Genomic DNA, 17,089 nt, shown 5'->3' with positions numbered 1-17,089 from the left:
AAAAGCTTTAAACGGAAATTTTAATGAGAATTTGTTAGAATTCAGACCATGAAAATAAGTTGTACTAAGTTTGACTGCATACATGTGTATATATGTATTGACATCTTTATCATGCCCCCCTCCCAGACCTTCAAGTTCCCTGCCTATGTAGGCAGGGCCATGGCTACAATAGTGACTGTGCTGCCTGAAGGCCAGGTCAACCAAATTGAGCAAAAAAAACTATTGCATATAAAAATCAAATTTATTTACATATTCAAATCATATATTTGGTGGAACAGTGAACCCGAATGATTTTGCAACTGCCGCCAAGTCTAAAGTTTCAAAGTTGAAAACCTTCTTCATATGATGTGATTTATATGCCCTCACATAAGCTTTGAATGCTTCTTTAGCAGACATGTGCAGAAAATAGTTCTTTGTCATTAGCTTTTCCAGCTGAAAAAAAAATGGAATGATAATAATTAATATTAACAAACAGACACACACAAAAATGCTAATGCGAACTTAGTATATTGAAATAAAACCTAAATTGTGTGGTGAGTAATAAAACAAAATCTTAATGCAGTCAATGCTTGTTACAACGACTACACCCATTATAACAACCAGCGACAGGGGTCACACAAATATTTTCCTATCTCCGCCTTGTTATTTTTTATCCAATATAATGACTGGTAAATGTCCTTCAATACATTACAGCAGCCAAACTCAGCCCCCCCCCCCCAAATGGACAAAATCTGTCATTGAGTGTGTTTGACCTTGACCTTTAATGCTTGAAGGAAAAAAGCACCATCACTGGAATCTTCACACATGGCCCAATCCCACTTCCCATGTGATTTTTATCTTATTCCAAATTTCATTGTGCACTTTCTCAATGGGAAAATATACAGGCAAGTTAACTTATTATTGCATTTCCCTGCATGTAATGAAAAATAAATGTAGGTTTTGACCATATACAGTATTTTTGTAAGTACAATGTGCATATTCAATTATGTTTTTTCATTTTTTTCAGCCAGATACATTTTCATTGCAACATTATAACAAAATGAATTTTTATATAAATATAATATACAATTTTCCAGAGAAGCTAAACTTTATCATTTTATTTATATGTAACAATATGACAACCCTCCAATATAATGTCTATTTTCCGAAGAAAAAAGGGGGCATTATAAAGAGTGTTGACTGTATATGTGGAAATCCAAGTATTAAAAGCATTAAATTCAAATGAATGGCATTAAGGCACATGAAAATGCACAAAAAAGCCAAAACAAAACAATAAAATAAAAACAATCACCAAAAACTACAGCTACTTAACTGTACATGGACCTTGTGTACCTTTCTCTGCGGAATTTCTAGCAAATCGGTACATGCCTGAATGAGTGTTCTGAGTGTATTTGTGGCCCTAATATATTTATGTTATCAGCATCGTGCTTGTTTCATATTTTTGCTGATGCTTACCATCTGCCTTACATATTTTAAAGTGAATATGGTAAATGCTTGGATTTTCATGTTATGAAAGTATCATGTTGAAGAACTGAATTAACAAAAACTTTTAATCTTACATATAAATAAAATGTGCAGAGTCTACAGCGAATAATAAAGGTTATACTCTTTGTGCTTCATGTATGATTATTGCATTACATAAATAGAGAGATGCTTCAAATTAAAAATTAAACTTAAAAAATATACAGAACTGAGAAAACATCAATTACTCTAAAGTATTTAGCAAACACAAAAACAAACCTGGAATTGAATATTTGCCACTTTGTTCCAGGACAGCTCATATTCTTGGAGGGGAACCCTCGCATGCTTCAAATACCTGAGAAATCCCAATTCTTCGGGTCTGAGAATCATGAGAGCATGACCAGTTCTCGTTTCACCCCTGGCAGTTCTACCAACTCTGTGAATATACTCCTGAAATAACAGCAATTTTTTTAGTTCAAAAAACAGGCGAATCACAGATGGGAAAAATTTGAAAGTATAAGTTAAATAACTTGTGTGAAATTAAGCTACAGAATAGTTTATAGAAGTTTTGCCACATACTCAGAATAACTGATGATTATTTAAGGATAGAAGGAAAGATAATTAAGGATAGAAGGTTATTTAAGAAGAAAAAAACTCACTAAAAGCAAACAGGAATGTGATCTAGCAACTTGATATTACATGAGAAGTAAAGAATTGTCAGCTGCTGAAACTTTAGTTGGTGCGGCAAAACAATAAGGGAGCTATAGCTTCCTTATTTGCTCTTTGAAAAGCAATATTCATATAAATATTTAAAAACCTTTCTAGAAGTTTTGAAGATTCAGAGCATAAAAATAAGTGATATCATTCATTTACAGAAAGAAAAAAAATATTTAATGATAATAATAGAAAAAAACAAAGTACTCCAAACAGATACATAATTTTTCTAACATCTTTCGAATATAGTCTGTGGTTTTACTAGAAAATCTAAAACCACAAAAAACTAATGAAAAAGCTCTGCACATATCTGCATTTAACTGTGAATAAAATAATTAAGATTTCTGTTACATTACAAGGGGAAAAATGTAGGCTGAAGCTCATTGCCTTCTACTTTGATGCATTGCTGAGAAGACTAAATGCAGACAATCTTACAGAAACCATTTAGAAGGTTATACGTGGAAAGATATTGTCATGATTTATACAAGTAGATGTAGTAAAAAATCATGGTGTCTTAAACTTTTTTACTCTATAATGCCCCCCCCCCCCCTACTCAGGAGAGAAAAAAAATTATCAGTCTCCCCCCCCCCTAAGCAAACCCATAAAATCTTAATTAGACCCACTTATAACAACGTTGGAAAAAATAGTGAAACTATTTATTACATACAAACTACATTATATCTATACCATACTGGCTTGAAAAGTGATGCATTTAAGCAAAATAAAACATTTTATACATGCACGATATACATTTTTCAGTAACATGAGCATTCTTAAAATGATATATTTTAATAAAGATTAAGAATTTAATTAAAAGCTCACATAATTGAATGCATTGACAAAAATTGTCAATCATTGCTTCATTTTTTTTCCTTCTTGATATTTTTACAGACTTTGAACGTTTTGCTTTTAAATAATTTTTGCCAAATAAGTATGTAAAATGTGTAATGCCTTTTCTTTTAGTAAGAGCATGAAATAATTTTTTTTTTTCGTCTCATTTTTCCTAATCATTTAAAGAAAGAATAACAAACTTCGAGTAACATATTCTCATCACAAAGTCCCAGAATACTTGAAAGTTTGGTTCAGAGATCCAAGAAACATTCCGTACAATATTTAGTCTTCACAAGGCTCAACAAAAAATCGAAAATAAAAAAATGTGAAAATCAACTCTACATATTATCAAAATGGGGTTCTGTGACTCGATTTTTTTTAAAATTTTATCCAGAAACTATCTGAAGAATTCCAAATTGTCTAACTCCATCAAGACAACGTGAGGAGTCACACCTCCAAAGTATAATCATACATCAAGAAAAAAAGATACTTCTGGAGCTACTAGTAACTTTAGAATGATTGAACTTACAAGCAAAAAATATTTTCTAAAAATGCTTTTACTTGCAGCTTGAAACATATGAGAAAAAGGCTTATTCATTAGGGATCAGAATAAAATGTATTTATCTTGTAAGCAAAACTACATTTATCCAGCATTTTTAAAAAAATTTTCATTTTTTCAGACCTTTGCTCAGATATTAGCAGTCATCATTCAAAGTTATGATATACTTTTACAAGACGTATGACTGATAAAAATTTTAGAGCATTGAACCACAAATGAACAGCAAAACAAAAATTGTAAACATTCCGATTTTTCTGATATATGCTTGACGAAAAATAAATATTTTTTTTGTTTGACTTTTCAAGTCAGTAGAATCCTGTATAGTTAATAATAAATTACTTTAGGATCATCAGGTGGATCAAACTGCACAATCCAATCCACTTGTGGGATATCTAGACCTCTGGCAGCCACATCTGTGCACAAGAGAATTCCAGTCTTTGCATTGCAGAAATTGAAAAATGTTGATGTTCTTTTACTTTGTTTCTGTTTGCCCTAAAAAAAAAAGATATGAAAAAGGATCTGAAACACAATGAACTTTCAATGCAGAAGCAATGGTCATAAATAGAGCTCAGATTATATGCATACTTTGGCTTTTTTTAGTATACATATAAACGCATAAAGTCAAAGAATTATCAGAATAAGTACATATTTTTGAAGGTTTATTTAAGCTCAATCACTTTTTTTCCTTATAATTTTTCAAATAAATATTTCTTATAATTAGGGATACGTAAATTTCATATTTACAAAATAACCGTGATAAATGCAATTTTGCCATATGAAATTTTATTTTTTACTACTTTTTAGTGAAATCTAGGTAATTTACACTTTTTGAAGTGGAAGTCATAATTTTGCTCAATACTTATGAGCATGCTTGAAAGGGAAACCACTTCTTTTCCCCTTTGACATCGCATAAGATGCAAATGCAGTCAAGTTTGGTTATAAAATAGCCTCTAGATGATTCAAAAAGTGTATGTTATAAGGAAGGTGTTGCAATTAGCTTACGCAGCAATAACATATATGCATTATTGACATTGTCATGGACAAAATAAGCTTAAGTAGCACATAAATGAAATATAATATAGTATGAATATAGTTTTTGATTGATATCTGAAAAATTTTGAAAATTTATTAGAAAACGCAAGATATACAACAACATGCAGACAATTTGGAAATGTTGATGATTTTTATGAGTTTTTGCTAATGGTGTTTCCCTTTGAAGTTGATAGTATTGTAAAATTTAAAAGTTCAGAAAAAATAACCAGATGGATGTAAATGAATTTTATATACACGCCACCAATAACACACTTGAATTAGTATAGCTTTTTAACAGAGACTGGGTTGATTTGCAACAATTGTTCTTTCATCACCACCACCACTAAAAAGATCACAAAGTAATAAAAACAAGTAAAAATTCAATAATTTGAAAAGCATAGATGATACCTAGAAGAGTTGATCCACTTTGCCCAAGAATATTTAGAAGACACCAACGAATAAGGCAAATACACAACAATTGTGTATTCATTATTCATTACTCTTACTCGCGCCGGGATTACACCATAAAATTTTGATAAAAGATATTTTACAAAACTTGAAAAATGCAACCAATAAGTGTATCGGTTACATTTTAGTGAATGTAACTAACAGGCTTATTGGTTCATTTTTTCACATTTTGTAAAATATCTTTTTTTTAAAGATCAAACTTTTATAGTGTAAAATTCCGGCCATCCATGATAACCCATACATCGCTCAAATATTTTAAACCCATAAAAAACTAAAATGTGGAATACTTACATGGATACAGCTGACCGGAAGATCTATATAATTGAGCAGTTCATTGTGAAACTTGACCGACATGCACGAACTGAAAAAAACCATCACCTTCTTCTTCCTGTTTTTCTTCAGGAATGTGAAAAGCAGTAGAAATCGTTTGTCTGATTGACAGACCACATAGCCCTGGAATCACATCCAATAAATATAATCAATTTCATGACAACATTACAAATAATAAAAAAAATGCTATTATTCCTGGAAAAAAAAATACATGACTCAAAACAGCATATTCCCTGATCAGAGAAATCCAAAATGCATTAAAGTAAAAAAATCTAGGATACTTTTAGTTATACTTATAATAGTCTTTTAGATTTAATTTTAACTTTCTTGATAACAGAATAGAATACTTCATTTCTCAACTTAATATTAATATTTTAAGATTGAAGAAAATATTTGATCTCTGAAATACTTAAAAAAAATAAATAAGATATTTTTATAAAATGACAACAGCAATTGAAACAAGACTCACTTGCTGCAAACCTTCCACTGTAGCTTCTTCATCTTTTTCTTCTATACCAATATACAGAGGTTTGCTTTTGAGAGCAACTCGAACCAAATCTTGTGTCTTCTTTGTTTGCGTAGCACTGAACAAAAGGGTCTGCCTAGTTTCTGAACAGATAAAAATTAATTTATAAATATATGAAAACAACTTTTATATTCTAGAAATAATAAAAATGCATCAAAGTATTAAATGAAAATGGCCAAAATTATTTTCCTCCCTAAAAATTTTTCATTCAAAGATTAATGATATCTTTATGGTCAATCTTTAAAACACAACTATTTGGGTTGTTCTGATTCTCACATCTCAACTAAAATGAAAGGTGTCTGAAACAACAGTTGTCATGTTCTGAGCTATCTACATCTTCAACCTCCAATCAGAAAGCTATGAAAATTTGATAAATCTTAATGGAGGAAGGAGGAAAGTTTTGTTTCTCATCTTGGCTGTGGTAGGGATCAGACGTACTTTTATTGTGCTCCACTCGCCAACCAATAGATGTCTGTGCACCATTTTGTGTCTTTCTTCATTCTCGTGAGTTTTATTTAGCATGTTTTTTATTTTTGGATCATACTCTGCAGTGTTTTCTTTATTTTTCTAGATTGTGTGTTTAATTGACTCTTTAGTTTAATTTTGTCACCAGATTTTTAGGACTGCCCATTGTTAGATTTGTGAGATAAGTGTTTTTTTAATTGCTCTCAATTTTTTTAAATTTTCGTTGTGTATATTTTCGGTCAACTTAAATTTTTTTTTTCTTGCTCTCATTTCATTTTCATTGTACTTTCATGAGGTTTGTGTTTTTCCCACTTCTTTAATATAAATTCATGGGTTTTTTGGACGTTAATGTTAGCGAACAGTGTATACTTTTTCCCGGGTACTCTCAGTAATTTTTTTTTCATTTGGGCCTATTGCTTTAGTGTTAGTGAATAGAGTACTTAGTAGCTTAATACTTTTTTGGGGTATGTTGTATTCTTTATATACATATATATATTTTCTTCGTGATTTAGTATTAAGCATTTTATTTTACTTAATTTTTTTTGTATACAATCTTTCATGCATATTTCCCATTGTAATGTATTTTGCGTTATTTTCTATTTACGTTTCTCATTTTCTTATTTTTTAAGTATTATTATATAGTTTTTAGCAATAGTGTTAGTATGCCTCGACCTCAACTAGTGTTGTGTATAGAACTTGACAGGAGGTTTCCCTGAACTAAGGGGATAGTAGTTGATAACAGTTTCAAGTGTAGAGAGAAACAATGCCACTCTGCTGTTCATAAGAAGTACGAAAGCCTGGATAACCAAGCGGAGTTCAAGATGTAGTTCGGAAAGAAAATTCACATTCCTCTGTGGGGGAATCAAACCACCAATCTCTCACTGTCCGGGCGAATGTTCTAAACATTGAACTACAGAGGACAGACATTTTCATTCCTTAGAGCATATGTATGAGAGATTGGTGGTTCGATTCCCCACAGAGGAATGTGAATTTTCCTTCCGAACTACATCTCGATCTCTGCTTGGTTATCCAGGCTTTCGTACTTCATATGAACAGCGGAGAGTGACATCATTTCTCTCTATATGTCGCCTGGGGACTAACATCGTAAGAGCTATTAGCTGAGCTAGGAGGCTGTCCATGCACAGTCCCATTCAGCATTCATACATATGCTCTAAGGAATGAAAATGTCTGTCCTCTGTAGTTGAATGGTTAGAACACTCGCCCCAAAAACAGTTTGAGATTTGTGGTTTGACTCCCCACAGAGGAATGTGAATTTTCTTTCCAAACTACATCTAGACCTCCATTTGGTTATCCAGGCTTTCGTACTTTGTAGTTTCAAGTGTATTTGGATAGGGCAAGGTTGGAACTCAAGGTCGAAGCATTTAGGGTAAGAGTTAGGGTTTTAGAGGGGCCTGGTTATAATGGAGCCACTTGTCGTTGAGCCACCTGTTGATGAAGAAGCAATCTCCATGAATAACGACAGTTTAGAAGGTGAACGGGTGGTCGAGGATGAGGTAGAGAGGGAATAGTGATAGGGGTTTAATCATCGGCGATTCTATGGTTAGGGAACTGGGGGAACAGAGTGTGTAGGGATTTTTGGGATTTCAAGTGCTGTTGTGTTCCTGGGGGTAAGATTAGCAACGTTCAAGACATTTTTCATCACCGGAAGCTCCCAGGGGAAGTAATTCTGTGCGTGAGAACGAATCTGGTAGGAGCGTATATTAATGAGTCTCTGTCAGAGTAACGGGACTTACTATTAGTATCCACTCCGGAGGGGAGGTTCAGATGTGGCAGTGGTTCCAGTACTGCCAAGGGGTAGTAGGATATAGGAGTACGATCCACCATTTCAATTTAGACCTGAAGGCCATTTTCTCCTCACTTGGGGTCATATTCTTGGAGCTTCACACATTTACCGATTCGGTGGCTTCTTAATAGGATTCATCTGAATAGGAGGGGGATATGGGAGGTTTATGATAGGCTTGGGTCAGGTTTTTTACTCCCAGACCCTGTAAACGGGAATGTGAGTTAGTTGAGGATAATAGCAACAGTATTGACAGTAAATTATCCACTTCTGACTTGGATGGCTTCTCGATTGACACTAAATCACAGTGCAAATTAAAATGTGAGCTAATTAATGCCAGAAGCTTGGGTAATAAAGATTTTTTAGAAACTATGATAGTTATGGAGTGCCTGGATCTTATAGCCATTACAAAATCTTGACAAATGATGGGGATGAATCTTTCTTACACATCTCAGGATACAATATTTTTTTTTTGGGAAATAGATCTGATAGGAAAGGTGGTGGAGTGTTGATATACGTGAAATCATATTTGAAGGCTAGAGAGTATAATGTGCAGAGAAGTGATATTGAAACTATATGGTTGAGCTTGAAAACAAAAGACATCAAACTTATTGTTGGGGTTTATTACAATCCACCAAATAGGGATCCGAACTACATTGCCAAACTTCATGATGAAATTTCCTACATGTGTAAGCGTAAGAGGGTTGTAATACTAGGGGATTTCAATTACCCGAGTATTGATTAGGAGAACCTTTCAGCTAGAGATCAATATGAAAGAGACTTTAAGTTGATACTCGATAATTTTTTGTATCAGCATGTATCAGAAGCCACTGGGAGTACTGCTACTTTAGATTTACTTCTTACTGGTTCCAAGGATCTTGTTAAACATGTTTCGGTGGAGGACGAGTTTTCTTTCAATGATCAATGTGTTGTCAGTTTTCACGGTGACTTTTCTATACGTAAGGTTGATAACAAAAGGCTGATTCCTTGTTTTCTAACTTTGATGTTTTGAGAGGAAGGTTGGCAGAAGTTTTCAAAGACCGGTTGGAATCAGTCTGGGGGTAAGTCAATAAGAAGAATTTAGTACGAAGCTGTCCTCTGTTTTGCACAATGTCATATTCTTTGCTCGAAAAAAGCGTGTTTGTACATCGCGCCCCCCCCCCCTGTGGTTAACGGACAGCATACGTAACCCTTATCTTGAAAAGAAAAGAGCACTCAGAGAGTATAAAAGTGGACATGGTGGGTTGTTACAATAGGGTTGTTAATAAATGGAATAGCTTATCCCCAGAGGTAGTAAATTCTAACACAATTGACATGTTTAAAAATAAATATGATAACATGTTGGGATAAATCGAGAAACTATCCATACTTAGAATAAGACAACCATAAGTATTCTTTATGGGCATTGTACAATATTTTATCATGTATACATATTGTTTGTAATTGCATTTTTAATTGGGTTACTGTATTTTTGAAATATATGACATCCATATTTGTTATGCGCATCTTTTTCCTCAGCCACCTCGTTGGGCATTTTGCCTGGTGTGGCATTGTATTTGAAAGAATATTTGAGCATAAAATAAATACGTTCTGAACCCCCCCCCCCCCAAAAAAAAAAGCAGAATATGCCACAAACTATTATCATGCACGTTGCAGAACAATCTTGGGAAGAATTTTAATAAAAGAACTCTTCTCTGTAGAAATATATTGTGTGAATTTTTACAGCAGAACATTTCCAGTAAGCCGAGGGCTTGTTGCAGAAAAATTAAAAACATTCTGCTTTGGGGGGTTCAGACACTCATCACAAGAGGGTGTTTCCAAAAAAATTCACATAATTTTTTTTTGCAAACAAGTGACCAAACTGTTCAATGTCCATGGCAGTGCATTTGAACATCTCCAGCAGAGAGCAATTTCCCCATCATTGATTCTTCATTAAAGAGTATGATCATTAATAATACAAAGTGCTTTGCTGGACACTGATTCTTCATTAAAGAGTATGATCATTAATAATACAAAGTGCTTTGCTGGACACTGATTATTCAGAAAAAAAAATTATTCCAATATCCAAAATTCAGGGCTTTACAAATACCACGTAGTAGGTTGTCATGGCTACTAAAGTTTTCTTTAAGTGAATCACTAAAATATATTCAGGGATCAACATGAAATGTTTATAAATTGTGCCAGCCAACATAGAAAGAGAACCATCAGGCGTCAGGGAGACATATATTAAATTATTTTTGGCCATTTTTCTTGAAAATAAAACATGCCTGGCTCTTAAAATATTCAGCTTGCCTTTAAATTTCTTCTTGATTTGTCAAACCCGCCCAAAATTACACATGATTAAAACGTGTACCAAGAAAAACTGCCCAAATATACAGTAAAACCCACTTAACAGACCCCCCCCCCTTTTACAGCCAAATAATAACTTCTCCTTGTATAATAAAGTATGTGTTTCAAACCCCTGATTAACGGTCACCCCCTCTTTTACGGATGAAGATTTTTGTCTCACTGGTGTCTGCAAAAGAAAGGTTTTACTGTAGTTGAAAATCAGCAGAAGAAAGGTTATCCACTTTGGCACAAATCATAACTGATAACAGCAAGAAATAAGATTCCATAACTATAAAAATGAGATAGAGAAAACTTACTGGGTAGAAGTCTAATAATCTGTTTCATCTCTTCTTCAAATCCAATGTCCAGTATCCTATCGGCTTCATCAATAATCAAGCACTGAAGATTCTTGTACAAGAACTGTGGAGTGTTCTGCCAAACAAGAGAAATTAAAGAAGTCATATCCTGTACATGGAAAGCTGAGGATATTTCCAATTGATTAAAATGTTTATAAGAAAATAGTTTTTCTAACAAACGAGAATGTTTCTCTTATTCAACAATGTCCACTTATGATAATGCAGTAAAATCCCTCTTAATGGTCACCCTTCAGATGCAGTCATCTATCTTTTACAGCCAAATATTAATTTTCCTTGCATAATAAAAGTATGCATTACAAACCCCTGATTAACTGTCAATCCTTTTTCATGGCCGAATTTTTTTTTTTCTCCCACCAATGTCTACAAAAGAAAGGTTTTATAGTACTTATTACATGACCCTGTCAGAATAGCTCTGACATTAAGTCACCCTAGGCCAAAAATAAAATATCGAAAAACTAAAAGTATCCTGAAAAGTAAAGTCCATCATGATAATTGTGACATGGATTATTCAACAACATACTTTTGGACTAAACTGTTCGAATCTCCAACTTATAACAGAGCAGAGTTGCAAGTGACAACACATTATCATGACTCGGGTTCTTGAACTATTTTCAGATATAAATAGATTGTGTCACAGAGCTTCAATACGATTTAAAAACCTTGAGTAAGCTGATAAACTTGAATAATTTGATTCGCAAAATAAAGGTTCGCTTTTCTTAAACTAAAAAATAATAATTCAGTAAAATTTCAAGTTTATAAACGTGAATTACTTGTAAATGATCCAGCAGTCGTCCAGGTGTGGCTACGAGAAAATTAACTCCAGTGGAAAGCTTCTGTGCTTCAGTATGCCTGTTTGCGCCACCCATCACCAAACCTCTCGTGTGGGAATGATGTTTCATAAGTTCTGTTAACACACCGAACGTCTGCATTGAAAGTTCTCGAGTCGGCGAAATCACTATGACACCTGTTCCATTTCTCACCTTGAATTTGAGTTTGTAAAGAAGTTCAACAGATGGTATCAAAAATGCTAACGTTTTCCCACTTCCTGTTTTGGCAGCTGCCACAACATCCCTAAAAGTCAGACACAAAATACTGAAAATTCTGCATAAAAAAATTAAAATTTGATTTTGACTAATATTCATTTCATTCAACATATAACACTCGTTTTCAATAGTTTCATCTACACATCAAACCTGTATTGATATTAGAATTCATCGATTTTTATTGCACAGTCCACTGTGCCGTGGCCACATTTTTTAGGTGAATGAAATAATTTTTAGTGAAAATACTATTAAGATTTATGTTTTGAGAAAATTCCTAGGTGAATAATCACATATTCACCTAGGAATTTTCTCAAAACATTGTGATTGAGGGATATTCATGATTATTTCCCCACCTTTCACATGTCGCAAAATCCTCATTGTTTTTCGCATTACTAAAATTCTCGAGAATAATCTTTAGGAGAATATTCTCATCGAAGAAGGACTACTATTATAAATAACTTAAGAATATTCTCCTGTTATTTATAATATAAATATATGTAATATCCTTGAAAATATTCTTTGGAAGGACTATTTTTTCAAATTACTGGGGAATATTCTTATCCAAAATACGAAGAATTACTCTGAAGTTTAAAAGCAAGTAAATGAAACCAACACAGCTGAACTGCACAACTTGCAAAGAAATGTGAGTGATACAGAATTCAAGTGTATGTACATTGAAGAAAACAACAGTTCTGTATCTTCTTAGAATGAAGATAATTGTATAAAAATAGCTTCCTTTGTCAATCAACTTTGAGTTTCACTGTTTGCTTTGAACCAATTTCTGAAAATTTATCTAATTTTAAATAACTTTTTAAGGTTTTAATCTAAAGGTTTCTAAAATCTTTATAACCAAACTTTTAAAACCTCTCATCATGGTCAGAAGAATATTGCGAATATCCTCAAACTAAAAATTGTCTTTTTTTTGGAGGGTGATTATACCAAAAATCATTTTGTAGTAAATGTTTGAGGCAATGAAAAAAACTGATTTATATTTCATAACATAAACAAAATTAATAAAAAAAAAATTAAATTATTTAAAAGAAAAATGAATATTCTCAACATTTTTACATCCAAGAGAATATTCTCAGAATATTCTTGTTCCTCTGAATATTCTCACCTCACATCTCTACGCATTGCATTTGCAATTTTGATAATTGAAAAGTGATATACATTTGATAAAAATAACATTTTACAAAAATGTAAGCATGAAGATAAAAAAATATATATATTATACAGAGATAGTATAAATTCTCCTCCTTGCCACCTTTTACACATGAACCATTGATCCTAGAGGCATATTTCCAATTAGAAAAAGTATCCAAATAATGTATAGCAGCAAGTGTTAGCCATGATGGGCTAACACTATACATGGAAGCCGGGTGCTTCATTTATTTGCCAAATTTTTCTGAGACAAATGTTAAGTGTTAAATATGAGGTAAACAAAAATTGACCACTTTTGGTGCTATTTCTAGAGAAATGCCACTGGTATTTCGTTACTGAGCAGCTGCGACTAACTAGAAATTGGAAATGCCTAAATAAAAACTATGTAGAAGTTATTTGCATACATATACACATGTGAGGATATTTTTTGCAAATGGATAATGCACTAAGAAATGAAAAATATGCATTTTGAAAATATATCAGCTGCTTTTTGCATGGTGATTTTTTTTAACTTGTATTTTCTCTTTTTTAGTACATATTTTGGAATTTGAAACTTTTTTTCAGGACTTTTTTTACTGCATATTTCGGGTTTTTTAATACAAATACAAGGCCACAACAGGCAAAATGCCCAACAAATAAAGAATCAATTTTTCGTCCCGTTTTTATTACAAATTCCACGAGATAACTATTTCACCAAACACCAACTCCGGCCATACCACTAGGAGGACAAGTCTTAACACAAATTTACTCATTGTTTTTATGTTAATCTTCAACTAACTCAATTAACTTTTATCACGTGGATTAGAAACAATAAAGGCATAATAATTATGATTGGGACTGATCATCAGAGACAGTCGTATGTCCTATTGGACCATATGAACTAATGAAACAGAGTATACCACTATATTACAATTTACTGCCATTAATGAGATGGGGTGGAAATGAAGGTGCTATAGATTGATGGCCACCTCAAGCTCATCAGGGAAACATGGGTGGAGATACGGGGGGGGGGGGCGCAATGCCCTCCAGGGTCAAGGGTAAAGCCGACTGATCTAATGTATTTTTGTACATATGAATTGACATCATCATCATGCCCCCCAGACTTTCAAGTCTATCTCCACCTATGCAGGGAAAATGTCTTATCTCCATCCTTCCTCGGGTTTGAACCTAGGACCATGACGGCAACCTTCAAGGTTGTAAACTAACATCTTGCCACTACCCTACTTGAAAGTATGCCTCTAGGATCATTAGTTTGCCAGTATAAGGCGGCACAAGGGAAATTATGGAATCCTCTTTTATACGACACACACACAAGCATAATGAAATACTTACTTTCCTTCCAACAGATGTGGTATGGTCTTTGCCTGAATTTCAGTCATCGTTTTAAAACCCATCTCTTCTATACCTTTCATAGTGAGGTCTGAGACTTTCCCTCTCAGAGTTTCAAATGATGTATCATCAAATTCATCCATGATTATGATATTTGTACTAAAATAACAGAACAGAGAAAATTTTATTCAACACACTAATGTTAAATTCATAAATCATTCAAAGTTGATTATGATAAATAGGGCTTTCTTAAATCAGTGAGATTTAAACATCAGCATGTTGAAAATTATCATAGTTTTATATGCTGTGGATACGTACATGGTGCCATACATTTATTTGGTGTACAACACAAGACTCTCAAAGCAGAATGATTTGCATAGCTCCGCAACAAGCCCGCGACTGACTGAAAATGTTTACAGTAAAAATTTCTTCTTCCAGATTGTTCTGCAGTAGCACTGATTGTGCTGTGATGTACATCACAGATTTCAGCATATTCTGCTTTGCAGGGCCGCAACTAGATGCTTGGTTAGCCAGGGCAAGTATGTATTTTGGCGACCCCTTGAAGGAGAGATTAAAGAGTGAAATTTGCGCGCCCTCTAGTACAGCGACCGGGGCACCAGACCCGCCTGCACCCCCCCCCCCCAGTTGCGGCCCTACTGCTTTGGGGCAGAAGACTATAAGCGGATGTGACGTAATATGCATACATCTCACTGACAAAGTTGATATACTATGTTCTATTAAATTTGCTAACGGCAACCAGAATTAGCCCAGGTGGTAGCATGTGTGACCAGTACTGCAAGGATCGCTGGTTTGAATCCAGTTGTTGTCAAGGTTTGTTGTCATGCTTGTCAAGGTTTTATTTTTTCTTGTTCATGTTCGTTTTCCGACAATCTTTGATTTATTTTCCTTCATAGTGCTTTTCTTTGGTACTTACCTATTATGCTGTCACAATACAATTAATACTGGCACGTAGCTATGTGTACATGTGAGCCGTACAGCGAATAAACACATGTAAAAGGTATGACAAGAAATTAGCCATCATACATTGAATAATGCACAATCTTTAAAAAATACAATTCTCTTTCACTTTTGTCTTTGATTTTTTTTTTTTGGATGATAGTAAATTTATTTTTTTGTTTGTTTTTATTTGTATTCAAAGTTTATATTATGCATCCAGTCATCTATAAAGGGCCCACCCTATCTCACATGCCCTCCCCAAGTGTGGGGCTGAAAGTGTTCTGGAACAATTAATGTAATTTTTCCTTCATTTTCACGTTATAAATTCACTCTAGGGAGCTAACTAGGGAGCTCTGCTGCAGGTTGTGGGAGCCATGGTACGAGTTATTATAACAACTGATTCATTTTCAATGACACATTTAGAAGTGAGGGGTCATGATGCGCTTGCTGCATGGGGTGGCGGATCAGTGAGCGAAGCATGCACACTGCCCCCCCAGCACAAGCTGTCATGACAAAATAAAAGTGAACTCGTATTTCAATAATTATAATATGAATGCGATAATTTATTTTACTTATTTTCAAAAGTTACGGCAAGCCTGTGTACATAAACTAAGCTTGGGACTCAATCAAATCTGCTGTACATCGAATAAACGTCCAGTATCATGCATCTCTAAAAGATCTGGCAAGGAGCGTGACGTCACTTCAAGTCTTTCGCTGTATACGGAATAAACGTCCGGCTCTGTATATGTATCCCTTGCTTATATCAAGAGGCAGCAGCTTAACATTAGAGTATAAACATTTCCAAACAAGACTTGACAAAATAATGTAGCAAAGGAATTTATTGCAATATCAAGTATCATTGTTGGGAAGTTTCAATTCGACAAATTTTGATCAAGAGTGATGATGGTTGATAAAAAGCACCGAATTATCATGAAATCACATTTGGTACCACTACTCTGCAATTGTTTTTTATAATTTTTCTCTCAATATAAATTTCATGCATATGGCCAAAACTCATGGATTTCCTTCACTATGACATAATCGTGAATGCATCATCATCATAATAGCAACCTTCAACCATATACTGTTAACCAGGGATTGACGAATCCCAGGTGCCATTGATATCGGCGCCTAAAAATTCCTGTGTTTGATTAGCCTGCTAGCTCGGGCAATGCGTTTGGCTCCTAAAATATTTGGTTGGCGACTATATTTTTTGCTCCCCCCCCCGATTTGTCAATCCCTGCTGTAAAATTCAAATGTGCTGATGTGTGTGTAATGTCAATACTTTAAAATAACTTCATTTTTAACGTTTAACGTATTTGTAAATACAGCATTGACTAATAAATGGATATAAGAAATTAAATTTCATTAAATAATTTTAAATTTTAAAATTTTAATACACTTACAACGATCGTCTTTTCCCATAAATGACAAAAAACACGTTTTTGGAGAAATCGTCAACAATTTAATGACAGATGTACCGAGTAGAGTAGTTTGCTTCTCATACATAGAATTTAATTTATTTAAAAAAAACCTTTTTACGATAAAAAAAATCACCTCATAGTCCATATAGATCCGACAAAAATCCAATTACATCACAAATTATCTCTAATAATCAGTATTATGCGCTTTTAAAATTTTCTTATCACAATCTAGTGGAGCTAATTTCTTGAGCGTGTATGGCCCAGCATGCTGTTGATGATCAAA

General features: G+C 33.7%; 1 protein-coding gene across 1 annotated transcript; it reads right to left on the bottom strand.

Annotated features, from left to right (window-relative positions):
• Positions 1 to 220: 220 nt before the first annotated feature.
• On the bottom strand, positions 221 to 17,078 carry pit (probable ATP-dependent RNA helicase pitchoune). The gene is made up of 9 exons (XM_089240757.1): positions 16,789 to 17,078; positions 14,429 to 14,584; positions 11,663 to 11,963; positions 10,833 to 10,947; positions 5,865 to 6,004; positions 5,357 to 5,518; positions 3,905 to 4,057; positions 1,741 to 1,911; positions 221 to 432 (listed from the first exon to the last, which is right to left on the bottom strand). Exons 2-9 carry the CDS (start codon positions 14,566 to 14,568, stop codon positions 259 to 261), a joined length of 1,356 nt encoding a protein of 451 aa, XP_089096883.1. The 5' UTR covers positions 14,569 to 14,584; positions 16,789 to 17,078; the 3' UTR covers positions 221 to 258.
• Positions 17,079 to 17,089: the final 11 nt, after the last annotated feature.

Source organism: Pholcus phalangioides, unplaced genomic scaffold (assembly GCF_987345545.1).
Source record: "Pholcus phalangioides strain wild (caught in Gottingen) unplaced genomic scaffold, Ppha-v1.0 ptg000013l_1, whole genome shotgun sequence".
Taxonomy (NCBI): domain Eukaryota; kingdom Metazoa; phylum Arthropoda; class Arachnida; order Araneae; family Pholcidae; genus Pholcus; species Pholcus phalangioides.
This window is presented reverse-complemented; position numbering and strand designations above follow the sequence as displayed.